Source organism: Muscardinus avellanarius (assembly GCF_963383645.1).
Source record: "Muscardinus avellanarius genome assembly, chromosome: 10".
NCBI lineage: Eukaryota > Metazoa > Chordata > Mammalia > Rodentia > Gliridae > Muscardinus > Muscardinus avellanarius.
In genome coordinates, this window is record NC_137796.1 from 12644797 (window position 1) to 12671704 (window position 26908).

The following is a 26908-nucleotide window of genomic DNA, read 5'->3' on the forward strand; positions in this document are numbered from 1 at the left end:
AACAAACAAAAACCAACGAAAAAAACACATCTTCACTCTAGAGTTCCAAAGGGTCACAGAGCCAAACATTCACCAACAAATAGTTCCATACACAAGCTCTGGGGGCCAGTAGCTCTTCTCCAGGACCCCCCCCCCCCCAGTACCTGGGACGCATGCGCCAGTGCTGTCCCATCCGCGCAGGGGATTGGCTGAGCGGAACCAGCTTCCAGGTCTCAGCCAATGAGGTTTGAGCGTGGCCTGGGCTAGAGGCGGCGGTTGGGGGAGCGTAACCGCCATGCTGAGCAGCGATGGCCTGGGCTGCCGGCCGTGTCCGAGGCCGAGCCCGGGGACGGTTGCCACTCGCCCTGCCGGTGGGCGGTGTGAGTATCTGGGAGGGTAGGAACAGACCTTGTTTTTCCACATGGAGGCGGTGTCCTCTCCCCTACTCTTTGGGGGCGGGCAAAGGAGTCCTCATAGCTAATATTCTTTGAGCCTTCGCTGTGAGCCGGGCACTGGGCCCAAGGGCTTAGCTTTGGCATCTCGTAGAATATAGTGGGTGCTGACCAGGACTTCAGGGAAAACTAAGGCTGCCTAAAGCCCCTGGGACCAAATGCAGGAGGCTGAATTCAAACCCAAGTGCCCTTTCCCCACTTAACACCTTGGGTACCAGGTTTTCTTAGCTGGAGTCTTTATTCCTCGTGTATGTATGTTGATGCTTATTTTTAAAATATATATTTATATATTTTTTGCTCTAGTAGAAAAAATGACAACATGGCAAAGTGAGTATAGGAAGGATGAACAAATTCGGAATAGTTGCTGTCTCTTGGGATGGGTATAGAGGGGGACTCAACTGAAGTTTTTTTGTTTGTTTGTTTGTTTTTCCAGTACTGAGGATGGAAGACAGGGGCGTTTTACCTCCGTGCTCCACCTCCAGCCCTAATTTTTATTCTTTATTTTGAAACAGGGTCTCACTGAGTTGCAGAAGACCTCAGTAAGTAGCTGAAGCTGTCTGCCAACCGAGAGCCTCCCGTTTCAGCCTCCCAAATGACGGAATTACAAGCCTGCGCCACCACGCCCAGCTTGAAGTTTTTTGTTTTTAATGCCATGCTAGGGATCAAACCCATTGCCTCGCACATGGTAGCCAAGCTGTCTTCCACCGAACTACATTCCCAGCCAGTGGCTGCCCCCAAACGCCTTATTTTTTATTTGAACCATAATTTGGCCAAATTTCCAGGTTGGCCTCAAATTTGCAATTCTTCTGCTTCAGCCTCCCAAATAGCTGAGATTACAGGTATGGCCACCATGACCAGCTCAGTTGAATTTTTTTTTTTTTTTTTTTTTTGGTGGTGGTGCTACTAGTGATTGAACCTAGGAACATTCTACCTTCAAGCTGTATCCACAGTCTATTTTTTCTTCCTTTCTTCTTTCTGTGTGGTACAGGGGATTGTGTGGTACTCAGGAGCATTTTACTTCTGAGCTACACCCCCAGCCCTATTTTATTTTGAAACAGGGTCTCACTACTTGGCTGAGGCTGTCATCGAACCTGCGATTCTCCTGTCTCAGTCTCCCAAGTACTGGGATTACAAGCATGAGCCACCACACCTGGCTTTATTTTTTAATTTGAAACGAGGTCTTGCTAAGTTTGCTGAGGGCCTCCCTAAATGTGGAGGCCGGCCTCTAACCTGCAATCTTCCTGTCTCAGCCTCACAAGTACTGAGATTACAGGTGTGACCACCTCGACCGGCAATCAGTTGACCTTAATTGTTTTATTTCTTAAGTCCTGTGGTGGGAACCCAGGTATTTGTTATTCCCTTTCTTGTTCCTCTGGAATAAAATCTTAAAAGGAAAAGGCACACAATGAGAAATCTTTTGAGAGCATAAAGTAACAAAGTCTACTTTCCCCCTATTCTTTGAGTCCCTCTCTCTAGAATCAGCCCTGTTCTCAGTTTTGTGTGTATCTTCTATCTTTTCTTTTGTGTAAACAAAACATATATGTATGTTTGGGTTTTATTTTGTTTTGTTGCACAAATGGAACCTTCTATATACAATCCTTCCTATCATCTTTCTAGGGAAGAAACAAGGAAGGAAAGAGGCCCATTTGATTCTCGTTACGGGAAAACAAGTCTCTCGCTTGTTCTGTATGTCTGTTACCTCTTTTTAAAGCCCAAGATAACCTGGGCTTGGTGGCACCTGCTTGTAATCGTAGTGCTTGGGGGCTGAGACAGGAAGATTGCCGCTTTAAGGCCAGCCTCAGCAATTTAGCAAGACTCTCAACAATCTATCAAGACCCTGTTTCAAAACAAAAAATAAAGCCAGGCTTGGTGGTGCATGCTTGTAATCCCAGCATTTGGGAGGCTGAGACAGGAGGATCACAGTTCACGGACAGCCTCAGCTACTTAGGCCCTTTGCAACTCAGACCCTATTTTGAAATTTAAAAAAATATGGCTTGGGGGTGTTGCTCGGAGGTAGAATGCCCCTGGGTTCTATCCCCAGTACTGCAAAATAATAATAATAATAATAATAATAATAATAATAGGTTTGGGTATAGCTTGGATACCCAAACCCTTTTAGAATAGAATGCCCCTATGTTCAGTTCCCAGTACAGGGGGAGTCTCAAGATGTTTCCCCCTTAAAAGAATTATCCCCCAAAATAAAAATTACACAACTCTCACATAGGCAGTCGGGCTTGTAACCCAGGCACCTAACTTCTCAAGTCATCTTTTGCTCCTTCAGCTGCTCTTGTCAATTTCTGTGTCTGATTTCCACAAACCTGCTCTTTCTGCGTCTCCGAGGTGCCACCGGGCACTTTTCACCAGCCTCTGCCTTACTTTCAAAGCTAAATTCCAGTCAGTGGCTTGGGATCCCTGCCCCTGGGACAAGTCCTTAACCAAAGGGAATGTTTCACAGGGCCGGTTGACAACACCTGGATGTATGTGTGCGCGCGCATGGCATTAAACTCAGGAGCATTCTACCCGGTTTTTATTTAGATTATTTAGAAACAGGGTCTCACTAAGTTGCAAAGGGCCTCACTAACTAGCTGAGGCTGGCCTTGAACCTGCGATCCTACTGTCTCAGCCTCCCAAGTACCGGGATTACTAGTGTGTGCCATTACGCCCGACCATCTGGACATTTTAAATTATCAACCCAAAATGCGCATCAGCTATCTGAATGTTTGTGCATTTGAATATCTGTAATGGTTTTCTGTTTGGATATATTCAGTCGATATTGACGTTTTCTAAGCCACTGTGCTGGGCGGGAACCCTGATTTCGTTCTTTCGTCGGAGAGTCGGCTGCCCAGAGTTTAAGCATGTAAGACTGGCTTACAGAGCTCGAGTGGCGAGAGGTGCGGGATGCGGGACCCCCGCCTGGGTCAGAGGGGGAGAACCCAGCGCCAAGGGGACCGGGAGGCGGCGCCGCTCCGACGTCAGTGCCGCGCGCCGCTTCCGGCCCCAGTGGGCGCTCCTGCTTTCCCTCGGAGGGGCTGGAACCCGGCTCGCCCGGACCCCCAGTCGGCCGCCGCCTGCGTCCGCCCGCGCCGAGACCATGGCCACTGATTCTTGGGCCCTGGCAGTGGACGAGCAGGAAGCGGCGGCTGAGTCGGTGAGTTGGCTTCAGCCTCCTCCCCCCAAAAAAGAGGATCAAGAGACTAGCTCTGGCCGTGGGCTTGGTCCCTGGGAAAGGACCCTCCGTAAGGTGGCCGCTGCGCGCACCGGTAGGGGATGCCTGGGCTTGGGCCCTGAGCGGCTTTGTTCACCTCTGCCCTCGCCTTGGTGCAGGTGGGGGACTCCGTACCTAGAGCGCCCGGCCGTGCCCGTCTTCCGGAGTCAGGATCGATGTAGACAGCGCCCAGCACTCTGCGTTGCATTCCCCACGTATCATGTTATTCTCTGCCTCCAGATGTGTGAGGCTGGGTCATGGCAGTTAGTAAATCCTCTCCCGATATGCTGAATTTTGTATTCTTTTCTGATCCTAATACAGAGAAGACAAGTATGTTAAACATTACTATGTAGAATTAATTTCTCCCTTCTAAACATCCTAGATTCCGGTGGGGCTTTGAACCTACTTCTGTTAGTGAATATTTATGTGATTTCCTTTGGAACAAGAACTTTGTCTTTTTTTTTTTTTTAACTTCTAAAGAGAAAGAGTATTTTGGCTCAGGACTTGTATTTTTAAAAAATACCTGATAAACTTATGAATGCACATAGTTTAAAGAGAAATTGTCATAAAGACAGTGGTTCCTGCAAATATTCCCCTTAAGTAACTACATTTTTTTTTCTTGAAAACTGATTGATAGTGTCCTTGTTCCCTAAATAACATGTTTATTGCGTTACTTACTGGATTCTCAGTTTTCAGTATTTTTTATTTTTTTAATTTTAAATTTTTAATTATTTATTTATTTATTTGGTGGTACCGGGAGTGGAACCCAGGGGCTTTCTCCCTCCGGGTTATACTCCCAGACCTATTTTATATTTTTATTTGGAAACAGAGTCTCACTAAGTTGCTGAGAGCCTCACTAAGTAGCTGAGGCTGGCTTCGAACCTGCACGATGCTCCTGTCTCAGCCTCCCAAGCTCTGGGATTAACAAGCGTGCGTCACCACGCCTGGCAAACTTAAGTATTTATTAATTTTGACTTTTTCCTTCATCTTGTTTCCCTACCACACAGCATGCTTTTCCATACCCCATTTTTAATAATATTGTAATTTTAGTTAGATCAGTAATCTGTTTATATTAAGTCATGAATACTTTCACTTTTATTCTGTTTGTGATGTTGGGGGTTGAACACCTTGATGTTACCACTGAGCTACATCCCCAGCTCTTTTTATTTTATATTTTAAGAGTCCTGCTACAAGTGCCGTGTGCACGTATGTCACTGTCAACATGACTTACCTTATGTAAGACTATAATGCACCAAAAAAACAAAGTCTTGCTACGTTTTCTAGGCTGACCTTGAACTTGCAGCTTTCCTGCCTCAATCTCCCAAGGAGCTGGGATAATAGACATGCTAGGCATGCTTCATCTTCTCCCATCTATACTTTTACTTTTCTATAAAACTTATTTTTCACCCAGTGTGGTGGCACACGCTTGTAATCCCAGTACTTGGGAGACTAAGGCAGGAGGACCGCAGGTTCACGGTCAGCCTCATCAACTTAGTGAGGCCTTTGCAACTTAATGAGACCCTGTTTCAAAATAAAGAATAGGGCTAGGATGTAGCACAAAGTAGAATGTCCCACAAAACAAAATGAAAATCTTATTTTTTGCAGGGCAGGGTGACACACTCCTGTATTTCTAGTACACGAAAGGCTGAGACAGGTGGATCACATGTTTGAGGGCAACTTCAGCAACTTAATGAGACTTTCGGCAATTTAGTGAGATCATGTTTCAAAATAAAAGGATGGGAGTGGACAAGAGGGTCTTGCTGGGAAGTAGAAGGCCTGGTATTTATTACCAGTTCAGCCCCAGACTCTGCCAATTGCTTTACCTCAGGATGCCCCACCCCAACTGGTGGGCATTGTTCTTCTGTCTTCTAGATTTCTGCTTTTTTTTTTTTTTTTTGCAGTACTGGGGGGCATTGTACCTCCGAGCTACACCCTAGCCCTATTTTTTTTAGTTTCTTTACTTTTGAAACAGGGTCTCACTGAGTTGCAAAGGGCCTTGCTAAGTAGCTGAGAGTGTTCATGAACTGTGATCCTCTAGTCTCAACCTCCCAAATGCTGGAGTTATAAGCGTGCACCACCACACCCGGAGAGATTTCTGCATTTTTTGTTGAGATGTTTGAGACCCTTCTGGTTTCAGATGTGACTTGTTTTTCCCCTTCTGAATTGGAAAATCATCTGTCTATAAAATTCAGAAAATGTGAATCCAGGCATAAGTGATACATGCCAGTAGTATGAGCTACTCAGGAGCCTGAGGAAGGAGGGTTACTTGAGTCTAGAAGTTCACAGCCAGACAGCCAGACTAGGCAACACAGAGGTCCCTACCTGAAAGAAAGAAAAGAAAGGCTGGGAACACTGGCGCAGGCCTGGAACCCCAGCCATTTGGGATACTGAGCAGGAGGATTGGCATACGAGGGACCAGCCTTGCAACCTAGTGAGACTTTGTCTCAAAATAGAAAGAGCTGGGAGTGTCCCTGGGTTCGACCTTCAGTACCACAAAGCATAAAAGTGTGTAGTTCACAATACATAGACACACACACATACTTACATACATACACATTTTTGTGTGTGTGGTACTGGGGATTGAACCCAAGGCCATTCTTCAAGTTGTACCTCTTATCCTTTTGTTTGTTTGGAACAGGGTCTCGTGTGTGTGTGTGTGTGTGTGTGTGTGTGTGTGTGTGTGTGTGTGTACTGGCGATTGAACCCAGGGACAATCTACTTCCAAGCTACCCCAGCCTTATTTTTATTATTTATAAGTATTATTTTTTTTGTCATATTAGGGATTAAAGCAAAGGGCATTGTACCACTGAGCCACATCCCCAACCCTATTTTATTGGGATCATGGTCTCACTAAGTTGTAGAGGGCCTCACTAAGTAGCTGAGGCTGGCTTTGAACCTGCAATCATCCTGTCTCAGTCTACCATGTACTGGATTACAAGTGTACACCATCATGCCTGGTTCAGTTTTTATATTATATTTTGGGAAACAGGTCTCACCAAGTTGCTTGGAGCCTCATGAAATTGCTGAGGCTGGCTTTGAACCTGTAATCCTCCTGTGTCAGCCTCCTGAGTACTGGGATTACAGGTGTGTGCCAGCCTGCCTGGCTCTTATTTTTTTTGTAGGAATCAGGGTCTCACTAAGTTGTAGAGAGCCTTACTAAGTTCCTGAGCCTGGCCACAAACCCGTGATCCCCTGTAGCAGCCTCCCAAGGCTTACAGTGTGGACCACCTTGTCTGGTTGTTTAAACAGCTTAAAATCTGGAAAGCATTGGGAACGTGGCTATATAAGAGCAGGGCTTTGGCCAGGCATGGTGATGCACGCTGTTAATCCCAGGATTTGGGAGGCTGGGGCCAGAGGGTCGTGGTTCACAGACAGCCCTCAGCTACTTAGCGAGACCCCTTACAACTCAGACGCTGTTTCAAAAAAAAAAAAAAAAAAGACTTAAAAGGGGAGGGGGTGTAGCTTAGAGGTACAGCGCTCCTGAGTTCATCCCCAGTACTGGAAGAAGAAAAAGAGCAGGGCTTTGGGCAACTCGGAAAACACGAGTGGTTCCTTTGATTTGCCTTTTGATTAGTTTCCGGGATTTCAAAATGATTTTCCATGGCTTCACAAGAGAAATTGCTTTTGCCCTTTTGGTCCAAATAAAGAGATAAAAGGCACACACTTGTAAACCCAGTAATTGGGAGGCTCACTGGTTGGAAACCACCCTCAGCAACTTAGTGAGAGCCTCTGCAGTTTAGTGAGATCCTGTTTCAAAGTAAAAAATTAGAGCCAGATGTGGTGACATTCACTTGTAATCCCAGGATTTAGGAGGCTGAGACAGGATTGCAGGTTTGAGGACAACCTCAGCAAGTAGTGAGACTCTCATCAACCTAGTGGGACCCTGTTTCAAAATAGGAGTAAAATAAGGCTGGGTATGTAGCTTGGATATAGAATGCCTTTAAATTCAATCCCCAGCTGGGCATGATGGCGCACGCTTGTAATCCCTATGGTTGGGAGGCTAAGACAGGAGGATCGTGCAGGTTCGAAGCCAGCTGCGCTGGCTTAAGAGACCCTGTTTCCAAATAAAAAGTATAAAATAGGTCTGGGAGTGTAACCCGGAGGTAGAAGGGCTTCCAGGAACCCCAGTGCCACCAAAAAAAAAAAAAAAAAAAAAAATTAAATCCCCAGAACCCCAGAACCAAACACAAAAAAAGAAAAATTAAATAGGGTTGTGGGTATACCTCCGAGATAGAATGCCCCTGAGTTCAATTCCCAATACAACAACAAAAAGTAATTTAAAACATTATTTATTTTTGCGTACTGAGGATGGAACCCAGGGGCGTTCTACCTCCAGGCTACACCTCTAACCCTATTTTTTAAAAATTCTTTATTTTGAAACAAGGTCACACTGAGTTGCAGAGGACCTCACTAAGTAGCTGAGGCTGGCTGCGAACCACAGTCCTCCTGTCTCAGCCTCCCAAATGCTGGGATTATAAGCGTGCACCACCACACCTGGCTAAAAAAGTAATTTTTTTTAATGCGGGTCTGGGGATGGAACCCAGGGGCATTCGACCTCCGAGCTACACCCCTTGCCCTATTTTTTATTTATTTTGAAACAGGGTCTCACTAAGTTTCAGAGGACAGTTGAGGCCGTCTGCGAAACGTGATTTTCTGGTCTCAGCCTCCCGAATGCTGGGATTACAAGTGTGCCCAACCACACCCAGCTAAAAAGTAATTTTTAAAAAGAAGTTGCTGGACATGGTGGTACTTGCTTGTAATCCCAGTACTAGGGAGGCTGGGATAGGAGGATTGCAAGCAATTTGTGGTCAGCCTGATACATAGTAAGGCCCTCTGCAACTTATTGAAACCCTGTTTCCAAATAAAAAATAAAATATTGCTGAGGGTGTATCTCAGAGATAGAATGCCCCGTCCAGTCTCTAGTACCGAATGAATGAATGAATGAATGAATGATGAATGATGAATGTAGAATGCCCCTGAGAGTTCAGTCCATATTGCACAAACAAAAATCTTTATGGCCAACTGTGGTTTGAGTTTGTTGTTACATTCTGCTCAGTGTTCAGGATCCTGACACATTAAAATAAAAAGCAACACTTATTGTTTTTTTTTTTTTTTACTTTAGTGGTAGTAACTTTTCCTATACATTTTGTTTTACCATGTTAACTTCTATTTGAACAATATATCAACAAAGAATGAGTCTTTTTTCACTGATTGTCCTTTTATGGTTGAATTAAAATGCTTTATAGCCGGGCGTGGTGCCACAGCGCTTGGGAGGCTGAGACAGGAGGATCGCACAGGTTCGAAGCCAGCCTCAGCTACTGAGTGAGGCTCTCAACTTAGTGAGACCCTGTTTCCAAGAAAGTATAAAAATAGGTCTGGGAGTGTAGCCTGGAGGTAGAAAGCCTCTGGGTTTCACCCCTAGTAACACACACACACACACACACACACACACACACACACATACAAAATGCTTCATAGTAATGGATATTTCAAACTCACTTTTTTTTTTTTTTTTTTTCTTGCGGTACTGGGGATGGAACCCAGGGGCATTCTACCTCCAAGCTGTACCTCCAGCCCTATTTTTATTCTTTATTTTGAAACAGGATCTCACTGAGTTGCAAAGGGCCTCACTAAGTAGCTGAAACTGGCGAGATCCCCCTGTTTTAGCTTCCCAAATGCTGGGATAACAAGCGTGCACCACCACGCCCAGCTTCAAAATTAATTAAGCTTCATTTATACCTCACTAATTTTATTATACCTTTATCCTGTCATTCTATTTATTTGTTTGTTTATTCTTATTGCAGTATTAGGGATGGAACCCAGGGCATTCTACCTCCACACTCCACCCTAGTCCTTTTTTTTAGTCTTTATTTTTTTTGAAACAGGGTCTCACTGAGTAGTGAAGGGTCTCACTAAGTAGCTGAGGCTGTCCGGGAACTGTGATCCTCCAGTCTCCGCCTCCTGAATGCTGGGATTACAAGCATGTGCCACCATACCCAGCCTCCTATTTTTTATTCTTTATTTTGCAACAGGGTCTCACTGAGTTGCAAAGAGCCTCACTTAGTAGCTGAGGCTGTCTGTGAATCGCCATCCTCCTATCTCAGCCTCCCAAATGCTGGGATTACAAGTGTGCGCCACCATGCCCGGCACCCTATTATTTATTTTAAGTCGGAAATATTTATCACCATACAAATATTATTAACTTTTCTCCTCTAAATATTGCTAGTAAGTCATATAGTCATATCCCTTTCTCTCTCTCTTCCTTGAGTACTAGATAGTATAGTCTCTGTCCTTAAGAATTAATGAAGGATTTTTTTCATTGCTTTATGATGATTTCTTTTTGGCAATTTTCTTTCTGGCTGGTCTCTCCAATGTGTATCCCCCTTTTCTTCTCTCTCCCCAACCCCAAAGCAGACAAATTTTCAGAAATTTTCTGTTAGATTCCATGAATAGAACTGTTCTGTAGCTCTTCTATTCCCAACTAAACACCTATTCAACAGTTTTTATTATTATTATTATTATTATTATTATTATTATTATTATTCCTGTCTTCCCACTTTACTTTCTCTTTTTGCTTTTTTTTTTTTTTTTCAGTACTGAGGATGGAACCCAGGGGCATTCTATCTCTGAGCTACACCTCCAGCCCTTTTTTTTTGTGTGTGTGTGGGTCTGGGGCTGGAACCCAGGGGTATTTGACCTTCAAGCTACACCCCTGCCCTGTTTTTTATTCTTTATTTTGAAATAGGGTCTCACTAAGTTGCAGAGGGCCTCACTAAGTAGCTGAGGCTGTCCGAGAACTGCAATACTCTGGCCTCAGCCTCCTGAATGCTGGGATTACAAGCGTGTGCCACCACGCCCGGCTTTGTATTCTTTATTTTGAAACAGGGACTCACCAAGTTGCAGAGGGCCTCACTAAGTAGCTGAGGCTGTCTGTGAACCCCGATCTTCTGGTCTCAGCCTCCCAAATGCTGGGATTACAAGCATGCATTATCACACCCAGCTTCCAGCCCTATTTTTATTCTTTAATATAGGGTCTCACTGAGTTACAAAGAGCCTCACTAAGTAGCTGAGGCTGTTCATGAACCGTGAACCTCCGGTCTCAGCCTCCCGAATGCTGGGATTACAAGCGTGCGCCACCACGCCTGGCTCTGTGTATTTCTTTGATATAGATAAAAATGAATCTCAGGACATGAAGAACCTGATGGTGGTTTATGAAATAACCATTACATTGTGGTGATTTTCACTCTACTTTTTACTAGATGATACTTTAAGTTCCACTTAATATTTTATGACTAGTGTACCTGTACTGTACTAGATTGAAATATAGAAATAATCTTTGTCATTAGGTATTTTCATTCTATTAGAAGAGCTAAATCCTGCCTAATCCCTAAATTTCCAAGATTTGTTTTGTTTTGCAGAATTGGGTATTGAACCCAGGGTCTTGCATACACTAGCTCTGCCACTGAGCTATATTCTCATTCCTCTTTATTTTAGAGAAAAGATTTAGCTAAATTGCCCAGTGTAGCCTCAAACTTGTGATTTTCCTTTCTCAGCCTCTTGAGTAGGTAGGATTATAGCATGCCCCTATCTCCAAATACTGCTCTATTGATAGTTTTTTTTTTTTTTTTCTGGTGGTGGTACTGGGGATGGAACCCTTCTACCTCTGGGCTACACTCCCAGACCTATTTTACATTTTATTTGGAAACAGGGTCTCTTAAGTCAGTGAGTCTGGCTTCGAACCTGCGTGATCCTTCTGTCTCCGCCTCCCAAGCATATGCCACCACGCCCAGGTATAGTTTTTTTATATATATAAAAGTTCAATTCATTTATGAATTGAAAAGTTCAATTTCTTTATGGAAATGTTTCTCTGATCTGTCTCTTCCTTTTTATTCCTTTTTTTTGGGGCGGGTCTGGGGCATTCGACCTCCGAGCTACACTTCCTGCCTTATTTTTAATTCTTTATTTTGAAATAGGGTCTCACTGAGTTGCGGAAGGCCTCACTAAGTAGCTGAGGCTGTCCACAAACCACGATCCTCTAGTCTCAGCCTCCCGAATGCATTCCTTTTTATTCGTATTTCAGCATGGTAGGTGTTTCGATTACACCGTGTGCCACTATGCTCCGGGCTTTTCCCAGTTAAAATGGATTGTTGGTGCTCTGAGGGAAATAAAGACTGCTCTTTGAGACACTGCGTAGCGGGACTCGAGCGTGCGGCTGCTCTGAGCGTGCTGCAGTGCTCTGGCTAGACCGTCCTGAGGCGTAACTGAGTCGCCCCTCAGAAGCTTTGCCCCAGGCCCGTCCAGCCTGATGTTCTCCCGAGTGTGACTGCGTTTTCCAGTCTCTAGCCATCCCCCTGTTTAGAACATGACAGAATGACAGTGCAGGGATACCCCCGAGAGAGGCTTTGTAGCCAGCATTCAGCAAATCACAGGTTATGCTTCTCAGAGACTGTAAATAGGAAGTGTGGATTTTGCTGCTGCATAATCGTTTTTTCCAGGGCTGCATTTATGGGAAGTGTTGTTTGGTAAGCAAAAGGAACCCTGCAGAACAACCTCATGAGCCATCCCTAAGGAGTACACCTGGCGGCTGCTTCCTCAGAGTAGCTCTTCTCGCCCTTCTCGCATTAGGGCTCTATTGAGTCAAAACCTCATAAGCAAGTTTCCTGACACTTTCCCCTCCCCATATTCTCCATTTAGTTGAGCAACTTGCATCTTAAGGAAGAGAAAATCAAACCAGATGCCAATGGTGAGTAACTAAAAGCTAGTTTAAAAACAAATGTGATTTCCTTACTATTTCTGTTTTGGTTAACAACTATCTGAAAATAGAATTTTATCTATACCAGATAGCCTTGGCAGATTTTGGCATTCCTTTGATTTGGGAACAATGAAGTAGATCATAGAATCAAGGAGACTTAGAAGAATGTGCACATTGCAGGGTGTGGTGACACATGCCTGTAATCCCAATACTTGGGAGGCAGAAACAGGAAAATCACAGATTTGGGGACATCCTCGGCAACTAAGACCCTTAACAACTTAGACCCTAATTCAAAATTAAGAAATAAAAGGGGTTGAGAGTATAACTCAGACGTGGAATACCTCTGGGTTCAATGCCCAGTGCCAATAAATAAATAAATAGTCTAGAGGTGTAATATGGGGGTAGAATGCCCCTGTGTTCAATCTCCAGTAACAAAAAAAGGAAAAAGAAACAGAATCAGAATATTTAATTGCTTTAGGAATTATTACATTCATTATTCACCATAGGACTATGCTGCCAAAGATTATTTGTTGCTTTTTAAATTTGGCCTCAAGTTGGAATGAGATACACAAAAGAATGAGCAGCCTGAAATTTTTACTTGTTCCAATTATTCTGAACTATCTATAAAAAAAAAAAATCTAAGGTAAAAAATCAAGGATAAAGCACTTGCCTAATGTATGATTCCCCCTGTTCAATCCCTAGCACTGCCAAAAAAGAAAGAAAGAAAACATTTAAGGGGGGGTGTGTGAAAATAGCATCTGCCTCACTCACAGGCTTTTCTATACATTTTAAAGTAGCTACAACACTGTGTGTGCATTTCTGTTAATAATTTATGTACAGAGAACTTAATGACACTCTTCACATAGTGACAACATGACTTGCGCAGATATTCTTTGAGCCTCAGGGAGGTTTCTGATCACTCCTATTGTAACTATCTCTATTCAGAATTTTTGATACTATGAGAGAAATAAGTATTGGTTTTTGAGATAGGGTAAAGGGACTTAGAAAAGAATTGAATATAGTCAAGAGTTTCAAAATGTTATGTAGAGCTGGGCGTGGCGGTGCACGCTTGTAATCCCAGCATTCGGGAGGCTGAGACAGGAGGATCGCGGTTCGAGGACAGCCTCAGCTACTTAGTGAGGCCCTCTGCAACTCAGTGAGACCCTGTTTCAAAATAAAGAATACAAAGTAGGGCTGGGGGTGTACAATGGAGCATTTGAGTAGTGGGTTGGTTTCCTTATTTTTTGCTCTTCCGGCCTTTACATTTCGAGTGTCCTAGAATTTGAATTGTCTCAGCTCTGGGGTATGGGATGTGATTGTGAATGACGGCCACTTTGTGTCTGATAAAGGTGCTGTCGTCAAGACCAATGCTAATGCAGAGAAGACAGATGAAGAAGAGAAAGGTAACACAGCCTTAGCTATAAAGACGAGACTCTACATTCTAAGAAACTAGGTTTCTGGTTTCTGGCACACACCTGTAATCCCAAATACTGGGATGCTGGGACGTGAGGATCACAAGTTCAAGACCAGCCTTAGCAATGTAACCATACCCTGTTTCAAAATAAAAATAAAAATAAAAATGGACTTGGAGAGCTGGGTGTGGTGGCGCACGCTTGTAATCCCAGCATTTGTGAGGCTGAGACCGGAGGATCACGGTTCGCAGACAGCCTCAGCTACTTAGTGAGGCCCTCTGCAACTCAGACCCTGTTTCAAAATAATGAATAAAAAATAGGGTTGGAGGTGTAGCTCGGAGGTCGAATAACCCTGGGTTCCAACCCCAGTACCACCAAAAAAAAAAAAAAAAAGGGGGTATCGGTCAGTGGTAGAGTGTCCCGAGTTAGGTTCCCAGTACCCCCCCACGCACACACAAATAGGTTGTTATGAGATTTCATTTTTATACTCAGCTTGGTTTGACTTTAACAAGGGTCAGTGCTAGAATAAAAGTTCAATTTAATTTGTTAATAGGTGAAAGAATTTTAATGGTTTGCATTTTAGAGAAATTTTACATGGAACAGCTAGTGAACTTAAATAGCACCAGGAAATACTCTCTGAATGATTATCCTATACAGGACATTATAAAAGAAATTTTAAACCAGCATCTTTTTTTTTTTTTTTTTTTTAGTGGTACTGGGGGTGGAACCCAGGGACTTTTTACCTCTAGGCTGTACTCCCAGACCTATTTTCTATTTTATTTGGAAACAGGGTCTCACTAAGTTGCTGAGAGCCTCACTAAGTAGCTGAAGCTGGCTTTGAACCTGTGCGATCCTCCTGTCTCAACCTTCCAAGCACGGGGATTACAAGCATGTGCCACCACACCTGGCTTGCAAGCCCAGTATTTGAGAGGCTGAAACAGGAAGATCACGGGTTTGTGGCCAGCTTTAGCAACTTAGCACAGCACTCTGCAACTTAGTAAGATCCTATTTCAAATAAAGAAAAAAAGAAAAAAATTAAATAGGGCTGGGGCTGTGGCTCTAAGGTACAATGCCCCTGGGTTCACCCCCCCAGTACACAAACAAAGCACCAAAAATCCTTGCTGCCTTTTTCCTGACAGAGGACAGAGCCGCCCAGTCTCTACTCAACAAGCTCATCAGAAGCAACCTTGTGGACAACACGAACCAGGTGGAAGTGCTGCAGCGGGACCCCAACTCCCCCCTCTACTCGGTGAAGTCCTTCGAGGAGCTCCGGCTGTGAGTATTTATTTACTTTCTGACTCTTACATTAACATAGAGATCCTGACCTTCTATACATTTTCTTATCATACAGCAAAACATTTTTAGCCATTAAGAAGTTAATAACGATTTAGCTGCTTTGGGCTGTTAAGTAAAATATTCAGGTAATATGTAAAGCTTTAGCTACATACACATTGTGTTCAACTAAGTTATTGTCAGTTACAAACTATAACAGTGAAAAAGAAGAAAAAGTCTCCCAGATACTTGGTTGCTCCTCAATCAGAGAGTCTATTACTTTTATTGTTATGGTTTTCCTAGGAAACCACAGCTTCTCCAGGGAGTCTATGCCATGGGTTTCAACCGTCCATCCAAAATACAAGAGAATGCATTGCCTTTGATGCTTGCTGAACCGTATGTATACTGACGCAGCTCTATTCCATTTTTAATTTTCTATTTTTAAAAGAATGTATTTAAAAAAATTATGCTAGTAATACATGCTCTTTGAAGATAAGTTGGAAAACAATGAGAAATAAGAAAATGAAATCTGTAGTCTCCCTCCCCCATACGATTAGTATTTTGGAGTAGAGACCTCAAGAGTTTTTATTTATATGCATATAAACAAATTAGCAAGACCCTGTTTAAAAGCAAAAAACAAACCATCAAAAGGGCAGGGTTCAGCCAGGCGTGGTGGCGCACGCTTGTAATTCCAGCATTTGGGAGGCTGAGACCGGAGGATCGAGGTTCACAGACAGCCTCAGTTACTTACTTAGTGAGGCCCTCTGCAACTTAGTAAGACCCTGTTTCAAAATAAAGAATAAAAAATAGGGCAGGAGGTGTAGCTCGGAGGTCAAAATGCCCCTGGGTTCTATCCCCAGACCCGCAAAGAATAAATAAATAAATAGTTAAAAATAGGAGCCGGTTGTGGTGGCGCACACTTGTAATCCCAGCATTTGGGATGCTGAGATAGGAGGATCATGGTTCGAGGACAGCCTCAGCTACTTAGGTTCTTTGTAACTCAGTGAGACCCTGTTTTAAAATAAAGAATAAAAATAGAGCTGGAGGTGTAGCTCAGCAGTAGAATGCTCCTGGGTCCATCTCCAGTACCATAAAAAAAAAAAAAAAATAGTAATTACTGGCTGCTATGTAAAGATAGGGAGTGTTTCAAATCCCACCATAAAATCTTCTCTCTGTAGTTTCTGTACTTGTGAATCTAGTTAATTTTGCTATTGAATCCAAGGTCTGCTTCTATAAATGAAGTTTTTTTTTTTTTTTGGTGGTATTGAGGTTGGAATCTAGGGGCTTTTCTACTTCCGGGCTATACTCCCAGACCTATTTTATACTCACTAAGTTGCTGAGAGCCTTACTAGGTAGCTGAGGCTGGCTTTGAACCCGTGCGATCCTCCTGTCTCAGCCACCCAAGTGTGGGGATTAAAAGCGTGCGCCACCACGCCCGGCTTTATGAATGAAGTTTAAATACTCTTGGAGTTTTTGTTTTGTTTCATGGTACTGGGGATCAAACCCAGGGGTGTTCTACCACTGAACTATATCTCCAGCTCTATTTCTTAATTAATTAATTAATTACCAGGGATTGAACCCAGGGGCATTCTCTCTCTTAGCTACACCTCCAGCTCTATTTATGTATGTATTATTCATTTTTGTGAGTCTGGGGATGGAACCCAGGGGCATTCAACCTCCAAGCTACACCCTCAGCCCTATTTTTTATTCTCTGTTTTGAAACAGTGTCTCACTGAGTTATGGAGGGCCTCACCAAGTTGCTGAGGCTGGCCATGAACGGAGATCCTCCAGTCACCCTACCAAATATTGGGATTACAAGGGTTCACCACCACACCCAGCTCCTATTTTATTTTTGTTTTGTTTTATTTGTGGTACTGAGGGTGGAACCCAGGGGCTTTTTTTTTTTAAACCTCTGAGCCATACTCCCAGACCTATTTTATACTGTTGTTGGTTGGTTTTTTTTTTTTTTTTTTTTTTTTTTTTTTTTTTGTGTGTGTGTGTGTGTGGTACTATGGGTGGAACCCAGGGGCCTTCAAACTCTAGGCTATACTCCCAGACCTATTTTATAGTGTTTTGGAAACAGGATCTCACTAAGTTGCTGAGAGCCTCACTAAGTAGCTGAGGCTGGCTTCAAACCTGTATGATCTTCATGTCTCAGCTTCCCAAGCGCTGGGATTACAAGCGTGCGCCAACACACCCAGCTCTTATTTATTTATTTATTTTTGGTGGTACTGGGGTGGAACCAAGGGGCTTTCTACCTACGGGCTATACTCCCAGACCTATTTTCTATTATATTTGGAAACAGGGTCTCACTAAGTTGCTGAGAGCCTCACTAAGTAGCTGAGGTTGGCTTTGAACCTATGTGAACCTCTTTTCTCAGCCTCCCAAGCGCGGGGATTACAAGCATGTGCCACCACGCCCGGCTCTTATATTTTATTTTGAAACAGAGTCTCACAAGTTACGGAGGGCCTCACAAGTTGCTCCTGTCTCAGCCTCCCAAGTACTGGGATTACAAAGATGTGCCACCATATGTGGCTACCCTCAGCCTTTTTAGAAATTTGAAACAAGTCTTCACTAGGATGTCAGGATCTTGCTAAGTTTCAAGGCTAGTTTGGAACCTGTGATTCTCCTAAGACTCCCGAGTATTGGGATTATAGGCGCTCACCACTAGGTTTGATTTTGTATTTGAGATAGGTTCTTGCTAACTTGCCGAAGCTGGCCTTGAACTGGTGAACTTCCTGCCTCAGCCTATCAAGCTGGTGGGATTATAGGTGTGCTGGGCCACTGCACCCGATTTAAATGCTTATATTTTAAGCTTTGTTGTTCGTTTTTATTAAGTTAAAACTTGCTTGACATTTAAGCTCCTAAACAGTCTGTGTTCTTGTACAGCCCACAGAATTTAATTGCTCAGTCTCAGTCTGGTACTGGTAAAACAGCTGCTTTCGTGCTGGCGATGCTCAGCCATCTAGAACCTGCAGACAGGTACCCTCAGGTAAGGGCTTGGCGAGACTGCTCATCACTAATATGTAGCTAGACGGGGGTCCATTTTATGGAGTAAAAGCCTAGCTATGTTAGTACCTTTTATTTCTTTTCCCTCCCTCCCTCTCTCCTTCCTTCCTTTCTCTTTCTTTCTTTCTTTCTTTCTTTCTTTCTTTCTTTCTTTCTTTCTTTCTTTCTTTCTTTCTTTCGTTGATTTGCATAGTTCTGGGGACTAAACCCCAGGGCCTCACCCATGCTAGGCAGGAGTTCTACCACTGAGCTGTATCTCCAGGCTAGAACTCGAGCACAAACAACATGGTCAATCTTTCAGTGGTAATAAAAATTGTATTCTATTTCTCATGGTTTACAAGTCCTGGGATAGCGCTGACAGGCTTGACCTCTTTTTTTCTCCAATTGACATCTATTAGAAATTTTGGAGCGCTTTAAAGAATCAAAGGGTAGCTGGGTGTGGTGGCGCACGCTTCTAATCTCAGCACTCAGGAGGCTGAGACCCAAGGATTACGGTTTGCAGACAACCTCAGCTTCTAATTTTTAAAAAATTTTTTCTTAATTTTTATTTTTTCATAAGTGGAACATATTGAGAGTGCTGTACATTTACATTGTGCTTCATGCCCTTCCCCCTCCGCTCCCCTCCAATAGAGAGTGTCCAGGTTAACCATGTTGTATTTATGCTATCACACATATTTGAATGTAGCTCCTCCATTGAACAACCTCAGCTTTCTTCCTCTCCTATCCTTCCATTCTAGCTTTGCTGAGATTTCCCCTCCATCATCTGGAGTCCCTCTGGTATTACCACTACTCCCTAGCTTGGGCATATTAGAGAAAACATATGTCCCTTCTCTTTCTGTGCTTGACTAATCTCACTTAACATAATGTTCTCTAGTTCCTTCCATCTTCTTGCAAATGCTATTATTTTATTTTTCTTTATAGCTGAATAGAATTCCATTGTGTGTATTTCCATAATTTTGCAATCCATTCATCTGTTGATGGAGATCTAGGTTGGTTCCATATTTTGGCTATTACAAACTGTGCTGCTATGAACATGGGTATGCCTATGTTCATGTAGTTCTCTGATTTCATATTTTATTATTTATTTTTTTATTTTTTTATTTTTGGTGGTATTGGGGTTCCTGGAAGCCTTTCTACGTCCAGGTTACACTCCCAGACCTATTTTTATATACTTTTTTTATTTGGAAACAGGGTCTCTTAAGCCAGCGAGGCTGGCTCTGAACCAGTGCAATCCTTCTGTCTCCACCTCCCAAGAGCGGGGATTACAAGCTTGCACCACCACACCTGGCTATTTTTTATTTTAAAACAGGGTCTCACTGGGTTGCTGAGTCTGGCTTGAGAACCATGCACCACCACACCTGGTGTGGTGTACACTTTAATATACATGTTCTTTCCATCTCAGCTGGTGAGGAATGACTTAAATCTTTTTTTGTGTGTGTGTGTGTGTACTGGGGTTGCAACCCAGGGGCATTCTTTTTTTTTTTTTTTTTTAGCAGTACTGGGGGTGGAACCCAGAGGCTTTCTACCTCCGGGCTCTACTCCCAGACCTATTTTTATATTTTATTTGGAAACAGGGTCTCACTAAGTTGCTGAGAGCCTCACTAAGTAGCTGAGACTGGTTTCGAACCTGTGCGATCCTCCTGTCTCAGCCTCCCAAGCGCTGGGATTACAAGCGTGCGCCACCAAGCCCGGCTAACCCAGGGGCATTCAACTTCTGACTTATACCTCCAGCCCCATTTTATATTCTTTATTTTGAAACAGGGTCTCACTGAGTTGCAAAGGGCCTCACTAAGTAGCTAAGGCTGTTCAAGAACCGTGATCCTTCTGTCTCCAAGTGTGCGCCACCACACCTGGCTGGAATGATGTAATTCTAATGGGAATTTCCCTTAACAAAAAAAGATTTTGTTTTGATTACTCATTTTGTATTCTTCCTAACAGTGTCTATGCCTCTCTCCAACATATGAGCTCGCCCTTCAAACAGGAAAAGTGATTGAACAGATGGGAAAATTTTACCCTGAACTGAAGCTAGCTTATGCTGTTCGAGGCAACAAATGTGAGTATTAGTATGTGCTCTGAATCATTAACCTAATCATTTGTTTTTATTTTGAAAATTTTTAAAACATTCTCAGTAGTTAAATTAGTATAATGAAAGCCAGGCGTGGTGGTGTACACTTGTGATCCCAGCATTTGAGATTCTGAGACAGGAGGATCGTGGTTGGAGGACAGCCTCAGCTATTCCTTAGTGAGGCCCTTTGCAACTCAGTGAGACCCTGTTTCAAAATAAAGGATAAAAAATAGGGCAGGGGGTGTAGCCCGGAGATAGAATACGGTTCTATCCCCAGTACCGTAAAAAAAAAAAAAAATACAATGAGCAGGATGTGGTGGTGCAAGCTCATAATCACAGTACTCGGGAGGCTGAGACAGGAAGATCGAAGGTTCGAAGCAAGCCTTGACAACTTAGGCCCTCTACAACTTAGGAGACACTGTTTCCAAATAAATAAAATCAGCCTGGGGGTTTAGCTGGAGATAGAATGCCTCTGGGTTCAGTCTCCAGTGCCACACACACACACACACACACACACACACACACACACACGTACCATGAACACATGTGTCCTCTTTTCCTAGATTCAAAACTTAATATTCTGCCATTCTGCCATATTTCCTTTATCTATCTATCTTTTTTTTTTTTTTTTTTTTGCAGTATTGGGATGGAGCCTAGGGGCATTCTACCTCCAACTACACCCCAGCCCTATTTTTTATTCTTTATTTTGAAACAGGGTCTCACTGAGTTCCAAACCACGATCCTCCTGTCTCAGCTACCCAAATGCTGGGATTACAAGTGTGCACCACCACACCAACTTCTATCTATCTATATAATATATATGTGTATTGGTAATATGTATGTACATATATATCTATATATATAGGCATACATGTATGTACATGTTCGTTGAACCATTTGTAAGTAAATTGTACACATCATAATTCTTTATTTTTAAGTATATATATATATAATTTTTTTTTTTTTTTTTTTTTTTTTTTTGGTGGTACTGGAGGTGGAACCCAGGGGCTTTTCTACCTCTGGGCTATACTCCCAGAACTTTATGCTCTATTTGGAAACAAGGTCTCACTAAGTTGCTGAGAGCCTCACTAAGTAGCTGAGGCTGGCTTTGAACCTGTGCGATCCTCCTGTCTAGCCTCCCAAACACTGGGATTACAAGTGTGCACCACCACATCCGGCTTCCATTATATTTTTATCTTATTTGTCTGTGTGTCCATTAAATACTATAGCGATACCTAATGTGTACTTGAAATATTCACACAGCTGTGCATGGTGGCGCATACCTATGATCTTAGCTATTTAAGAGGCTGGGCAGGAGGATCACAAGTGGAGGCCAGCCTGGGCAATATAGACCTTTCTCAAAATTTAAAAAATAGAGCTGCTGGGTGTTGTACTGCAGGCTTGTAATCCCAGTACTTGGGAGGCTGAGACAGGAGGATCCAGGTTTGTGGCCAGCCTCACCTATTTAATGAAGAGGCCCCCTGCTACTTAGTGAGACCCTCTTTCAAAATAAAGAAAAAAAATAGGGCTAGAGGTGTAGCTCAGAGGTAGAATGCCCCTGGGTTCAATCCCCAGTTATACACACACACACACACACACACACACACACACACACACACACACACAAACACACAAAAAAGTTAAAAGTAGTCCAGGTATTGTGACACACACCCGTAATCCTAGTACTTGGGAGGTTGAGACAGGAGGATTTGCGGGTTCAAGGACAGTCTCAGTAAGTAGCGAGACTATAATCAACCTAGCAAGACCCTGTCTTAAAATAAAAATTAGCCAGGTGTGGTGGCGCACGCTTGTAATCCCTGTGTTTGGGAGGCGGAGACAGGAGGATTGTGCAGGTTCGAACCCAGCTGTGCTGGCTTAAGACATCATGTTTCCAAATAAAAAAATATAAAATAGGTCTGAGAGTATAGCCCGGAGGTAGAGGGGTTTCCAGGAATCCCAGTACCACCAAAAAATAAATAAAAAATTAAAAAATAGGGCTGGCATGTAGCTTGACAGTACAATGTCCTTGTGTTTAAATCCCTAGTTAAAAATATATATACATATATATTAAAACAGGGATATGGCTGGAGCTCACAGGTAGAGTACTTGCCAGAATATGTGGCCCTGAGTTCTGTGTCCAGAACTGAAAAATTAAAAAAAAGCAAACAAAACAACATTAGCAAAGGATAGGAAGTAGCTTTAGGATATATATCAGAGAGGAGAGCTGGCTTTGCCTTTGAAATACCCACAGAAAGCATCTCGTCTCCACAGTGGAAAGAGGTCAGAAGGTCAGCGAGCAGATCGTCATCGGCACCCCGGGGACCGTCCTGGACTGGTGCTCCAAGCTCAGGTTCATCGACCCCAAGAAGATCAAGGTATTCGTGCTGGATGAGGCCGACGTGATGATAGCGACTCAGGGCCACCAGGACCAGAGCATCCGCATCCAGAGGTGAGAGCCGGCGCCGGGGGAGAGCAGACCCTCTGGCTGCTGTCGGGTCCCGCATGCAGCCCACAGCAGCACCGCTCTGAGAGGCCGTTCCCACGTCAGCACTGAGCATACTCCCAGGCTGCGTGGAGAAAGGAGACCCGGGGCCTTGCCACCCCGCCCCCTTGTGCCCCTCTGGGTCCTCTCCTCCTCCTCTTCCTCCTCACCCCCCCAACTCCCACCCCCGGTGCTCTGTCCTGCCTCGCTGCCTGCTGAGGCTGCGGCCCATCCCAGCTGGGGAGGCTGTGCTTCTGCGACTTCCAGTGGAAACCTGGGGTCATGTGACGTGCCTGGGCCTCGCCTTGCAGGATGCTGCCCAGGAACTGCCAGATGTTGCTTTTCTCTGCCACCTTCGAAGACTCCGTGTGGCAGTTTGCCCAGAAAGTCGTCCCAGACCCCAACATTATCAAACTGAAGCGCGAGGAGGAGACGTTGGACACCATCAAGCAGTACTACGTGCTGTGTAACAACAGAGACGAGAAGTTCCAGGCCTTGTGCAACCTGTATGGGGCCATCACCATCGCTCAGGCCATGATCTTCTGCCATGTGAGTACGGCTGCCGGCCTTGGCCCGCCCACCCCTTCCCAGCCGGCTCTACCTCTGTGCTGAGGAGGTCCAGATTCTCAGTGTGAAATTAGAAATAAAAGATATGACAGTCATCTCCATCTTTCCCTGGGTATAGTCTCTTAGATTCTTGAGTTTTACTGTATTTTATTTTTTTGCGGTTCTGGGGATGGAACCCAGGAGTATTCAACCAAGCTACACCTCCTGCCCTATTTTTTATTCTTTATTTTGAAACAGGGTCTCACTAAGTTGCAGAGCACCTCACTAAGTAGCTGATGCTGTCCACGAACAGTGATCCTCCAGTCTTAGCCTCCAAAGTGCTGGGATTACAAGCGTGCACCACCACGCCCGGCTAGATTCTTGAGTTTTAAAAGGAAGAATATGAAGAATCTTTGATCCTACGTCTTAGAAATGGCTTGAAGACAAAACCCAAATAATATCCAATAAAACAGATATTGAACGTTAAGAATATAGACTATTTGACGGGTGTGGTGGCACACGCTTGTAATCCCCGCGCTTGGGAGGCGGAGACAGGAGGATCGCGCTGGTTCGAAGCCAGCCTCGCTGGCTTAAGAGACCCTGTTTCCAAATAAAAAATATAAAACAGGTCTGGGAGTGTAGCCCGAAGGTAGAAGGATTTCCAGAAACTCCAGTACCACCAAAATAAATAAATAAATAAATAAATAAATAGAATATAGACTATTTGACAGGAGGTTCGAAACCAGCCTTGCTGGCTTAAGAGACCCTGTTTCCAAATAAAATATAAAATAGGTCTGGGAGTGTAGCCTGGAGGTTGAAAGGTTCCATCCCTAGTATCACCAAAATAAATAAAGAAAGAAAGAATATAGACTATTTAAGCCAGGCATGGTGATGCACGCTTATAATCCCAGCCTCCCAAATGCTGGAAATACAAGTGTGCTCCACCATGCCCGGCTCCGGCTAAAACAAAAATTTTTAAAGGCGTGGATTGTAGGTCAGTGGTAGAGCACTTACCTAGCATGTGGGAGCCCGATCGGTCCCCATTATCCATGCGGGAGGGGGGCAACTATTCCCCTCCAAAAAAAAAATTATGGCTAAAATTATAGATGAGATTTTCCCCCCCTTGTGGTACTGGGGATTTAACCCAGGGGCATTCTACCTCTGAGCTACACCCCCAGCTCTATTTATTATTCTTTATTTTGAAACAGGTTGTGGAAGGCCTCACCAAAAACTGAGGCCGGCTGAAGATCTTACTCTCAGCCTCCCAAGAACTAGGATTATAAAGGTGTGCCACCATGCAGGGCTACATGAGAAATTTGAAGACTAACGTGCTTACAGAACACATCTGGACTTTTGTTTATTTTAATGGCAGCCAGCTATGTTTTTGCAAGTATCCCCCCTCCCCCAGAGTCTCTTAATTTAAAACACAAAGGAGCCAGGAGTGGTGGCTCATGTTTATAATCCCCACGCTTGGGAGGCTGAGACAGGAGGATCGCACAGGTTCGAAGCCAGCCTCAGCTGCTTAGTGAGGCTCTCAGCAACTTAGTGAGACCCTGTTTCCAAATAAGATAGAAAATAGGTCTGGGAGTGTTGCCCAGAGGTAGAAAGCCCCTGGGTTCCACCCCCAGCAGCACAAAAAAAGAACAACAACAACAACAAAAAACCCCACAAAGAAGTGTGGAGATACATGCCTGTACTTCCAGTACTTGGAAGAGAGACAGGAGGATCACAGGTTCATAGCCTCAGCAATTTAGTGAGACCCTATTTCCAAAGTAAATAATAAAATAGGACAAAAAGAATAAAAAAAAAAAAAACACGCTGGGCATGGTGGTGCGTGATTGTAATCCCTATACCTGGGAGGCTGAGCAGGAGAATCGAAGGTTTGAGGACAGCCTCAGTAAGTAGTAGAATGCCCCTGGGTTCAATCCCCAGTGCCATAAACATAGAAAAAAAGTAAGTAAAAAAAATTATTTTTACTTCAGACCCGCAAAACAGCTAGCTGGCTGGCTGCGGAGCTCTCCAAAGAAGGCCACCAGGTGGCGCTGCTGAGCGGCGAGATGATGGTGGAGCAGAGGGCTGCGGTGATCGAGCGCTTCCGAGAGGGCAAGGAGAAGGTTCTGGTGACCACCAACGTGTGCGCCCGCGGTGAGGGACGGCCCTGGAGTGCCAGGCTCGGCGCCGCCCTGTTAGCAAGAGAGGCCCTCCTCTGCAGCGGCCCGGGCTCGGGAGGTGGGGCGTGGGTGGGCAGGTCCTTTCTAGGAGAGCCGGGATTTCCCGTGGGAGGCAGGGACTGGCCAGGGCCGGGAGCCTGCCTCGGTGGAGCCGGGCTCTGCCTGCTCAGGATGGAGCCGGCTCCTCCCGGGCCACCCAGTGTCCACCGTGTCCCTAGGTACTCGTGTGCGGCAGAGACTGGCTTCTGGCTTCGTAGCTTTTCGTAGCCCGCCAGGGTTGTGTGCCTTCCCCGGGTTCTGCGCAGGCCTGTGCGCGCCCTCCTGTGGCTCGTCCCAGGGGTGGCCGCCCGCCTCTGCCTCCAGCCACAGCGGGTGGGGTGTGCGCGCAGACTGGGCGACGGAGACTCCGCCTCCCGGCCTCCGCCTCTACCCGCATCCCCCTGTGTGCAGGTATCGACGTTGAACAAGTGTCCGTGGTCATCAACTTCGATCTCCCCGTGGACAAGGACGGGAACCCGGACAACGAGACCTACCTGCACCGCATCGGGCGCACCGGCCGCTTTGGCAAGAGAGGCCTGGCGGTGAACATGGTGGACAGCAAGCACAGCATGAACATCCTCAACAGAATCCAGGAGCATTTTAGTGAGTCCCCGGCGCCTTGCCAGAGTGGGGTGGGGGAGGGGCGCTGCGTGACCGCTGGTGCGCTCGGGCCTGCAGCCCGCTCAGGCTCGGGAGCCTTGGAGGTCGCTGGAGGCTCACGGTGGCCCGCGATCCATTCTCGGGCAGGGGCCTGGCTTCCCTCTCCCTGCGGTGCCGTCCTGAGCGGTGCCCGGCTGCGTCTCCATGCACACCTGTGTTAATCTCCTTCCAATCTTTATTTCCCCCAGATAAGAAGATAGAAAGACTGGACACAGATGATTTGGACGAGATTGAGAAAATAGCCAACTGAGCAGCTCCACCTCGGCCGCCCTGGGCGCTGCCCTGCACAGGAGCCTCGTGCTTTCCCGACACAGGCCTCGCTGGTCACCCAAGGACGAAGGCACCAGTGGAGAAACTACCTACCTCATTTCAATTACGTTTGGACTTGACAAAAATTTGTGCAAATGATGGGGGATGGTAGAGAAAGTGTTTACACAACTTTGGAGGATTAGGCATGAATGCACAGAAATTTACCTTCTGGAAATTCCATCAATTTTTGGCCAGCGTTTTCCTCAATCTAGATGTGGCTCATTACTTACCCAGGACCCCTTAATAAGCCCTGCCTCTTCTCTGGCTTTGAGTGTGTGCTCTAGCCTCTAGTCTTGTGGAAGTGACAGAATAGAAGAGGAAAAAGCCCCACGCCACATAGGTGGTCAACACCAGCATCGTCTGGAGGCGGTAAAGTAGGCCTGGGCGCTGTTGCTTTGGGCTCGGTGCGGAGAAGCGTATCTGTATTTTGCCAGCCCCTCTGTCCTAACGCCCACACCCAGAAGGGATTCACTATGATGGACAAAGTGCCAGGCTCTGGGACCTGTGTGTTTCTCAGGACAGCACCTGTTCCATTCAGCACACTGGATCTGTGTC

At 44.9% G+C, this 26908-nt stretch overlaps 1 protein-coding gene across 5 annotated transcripts; it reads left to right on the top strand.

The window, feature by feature from the left end:
• Nucleotides 1-287: 287 nt before the first annotated feature.
• LOC308269084 (ATP-dependent RNA helicase DDX19B) lies at nt 288-26294 on the top strand (the record flags this gene model as incomplete). Of its 5 annotated transcripts, none has more annotated exons than XM_080704230.1 (12): nt 288-359; nt 12331-12379; nt 13738-13791; nt 14940-15075; nt 15376-15468; nt 17962-18064; nt 20020-20134; nt 22418-22595; nt 22940-23177; nt 25157-25319; nt 25796-25987; nt 26233-26294. In XM_080704230.1, 12 exons carry the CDS (start codon nt 288-290, stop codon nt 26292-26294), a joined length of 1455 nt encoding a protein of 484 aa, XP_080560356.1. The 5 variants fall into 5 exon arrangements, with proteins under 5 accessions (XP_080560356.1, XP_080560358.1, XP_080560360.1 ...); XM_080704234.1 differs by lacking the exon at nt 288-359 and adding an exon at nt 3512-3579; XM_080704231.1 differs by lacking the exon at nt 288-359 and adding an exon at nt 3523-3579 and having other exon boundaries at nt 26238-26263.
• Between the last annotated feature and the right edge of the window lie 614 nt (nt 26295-26908).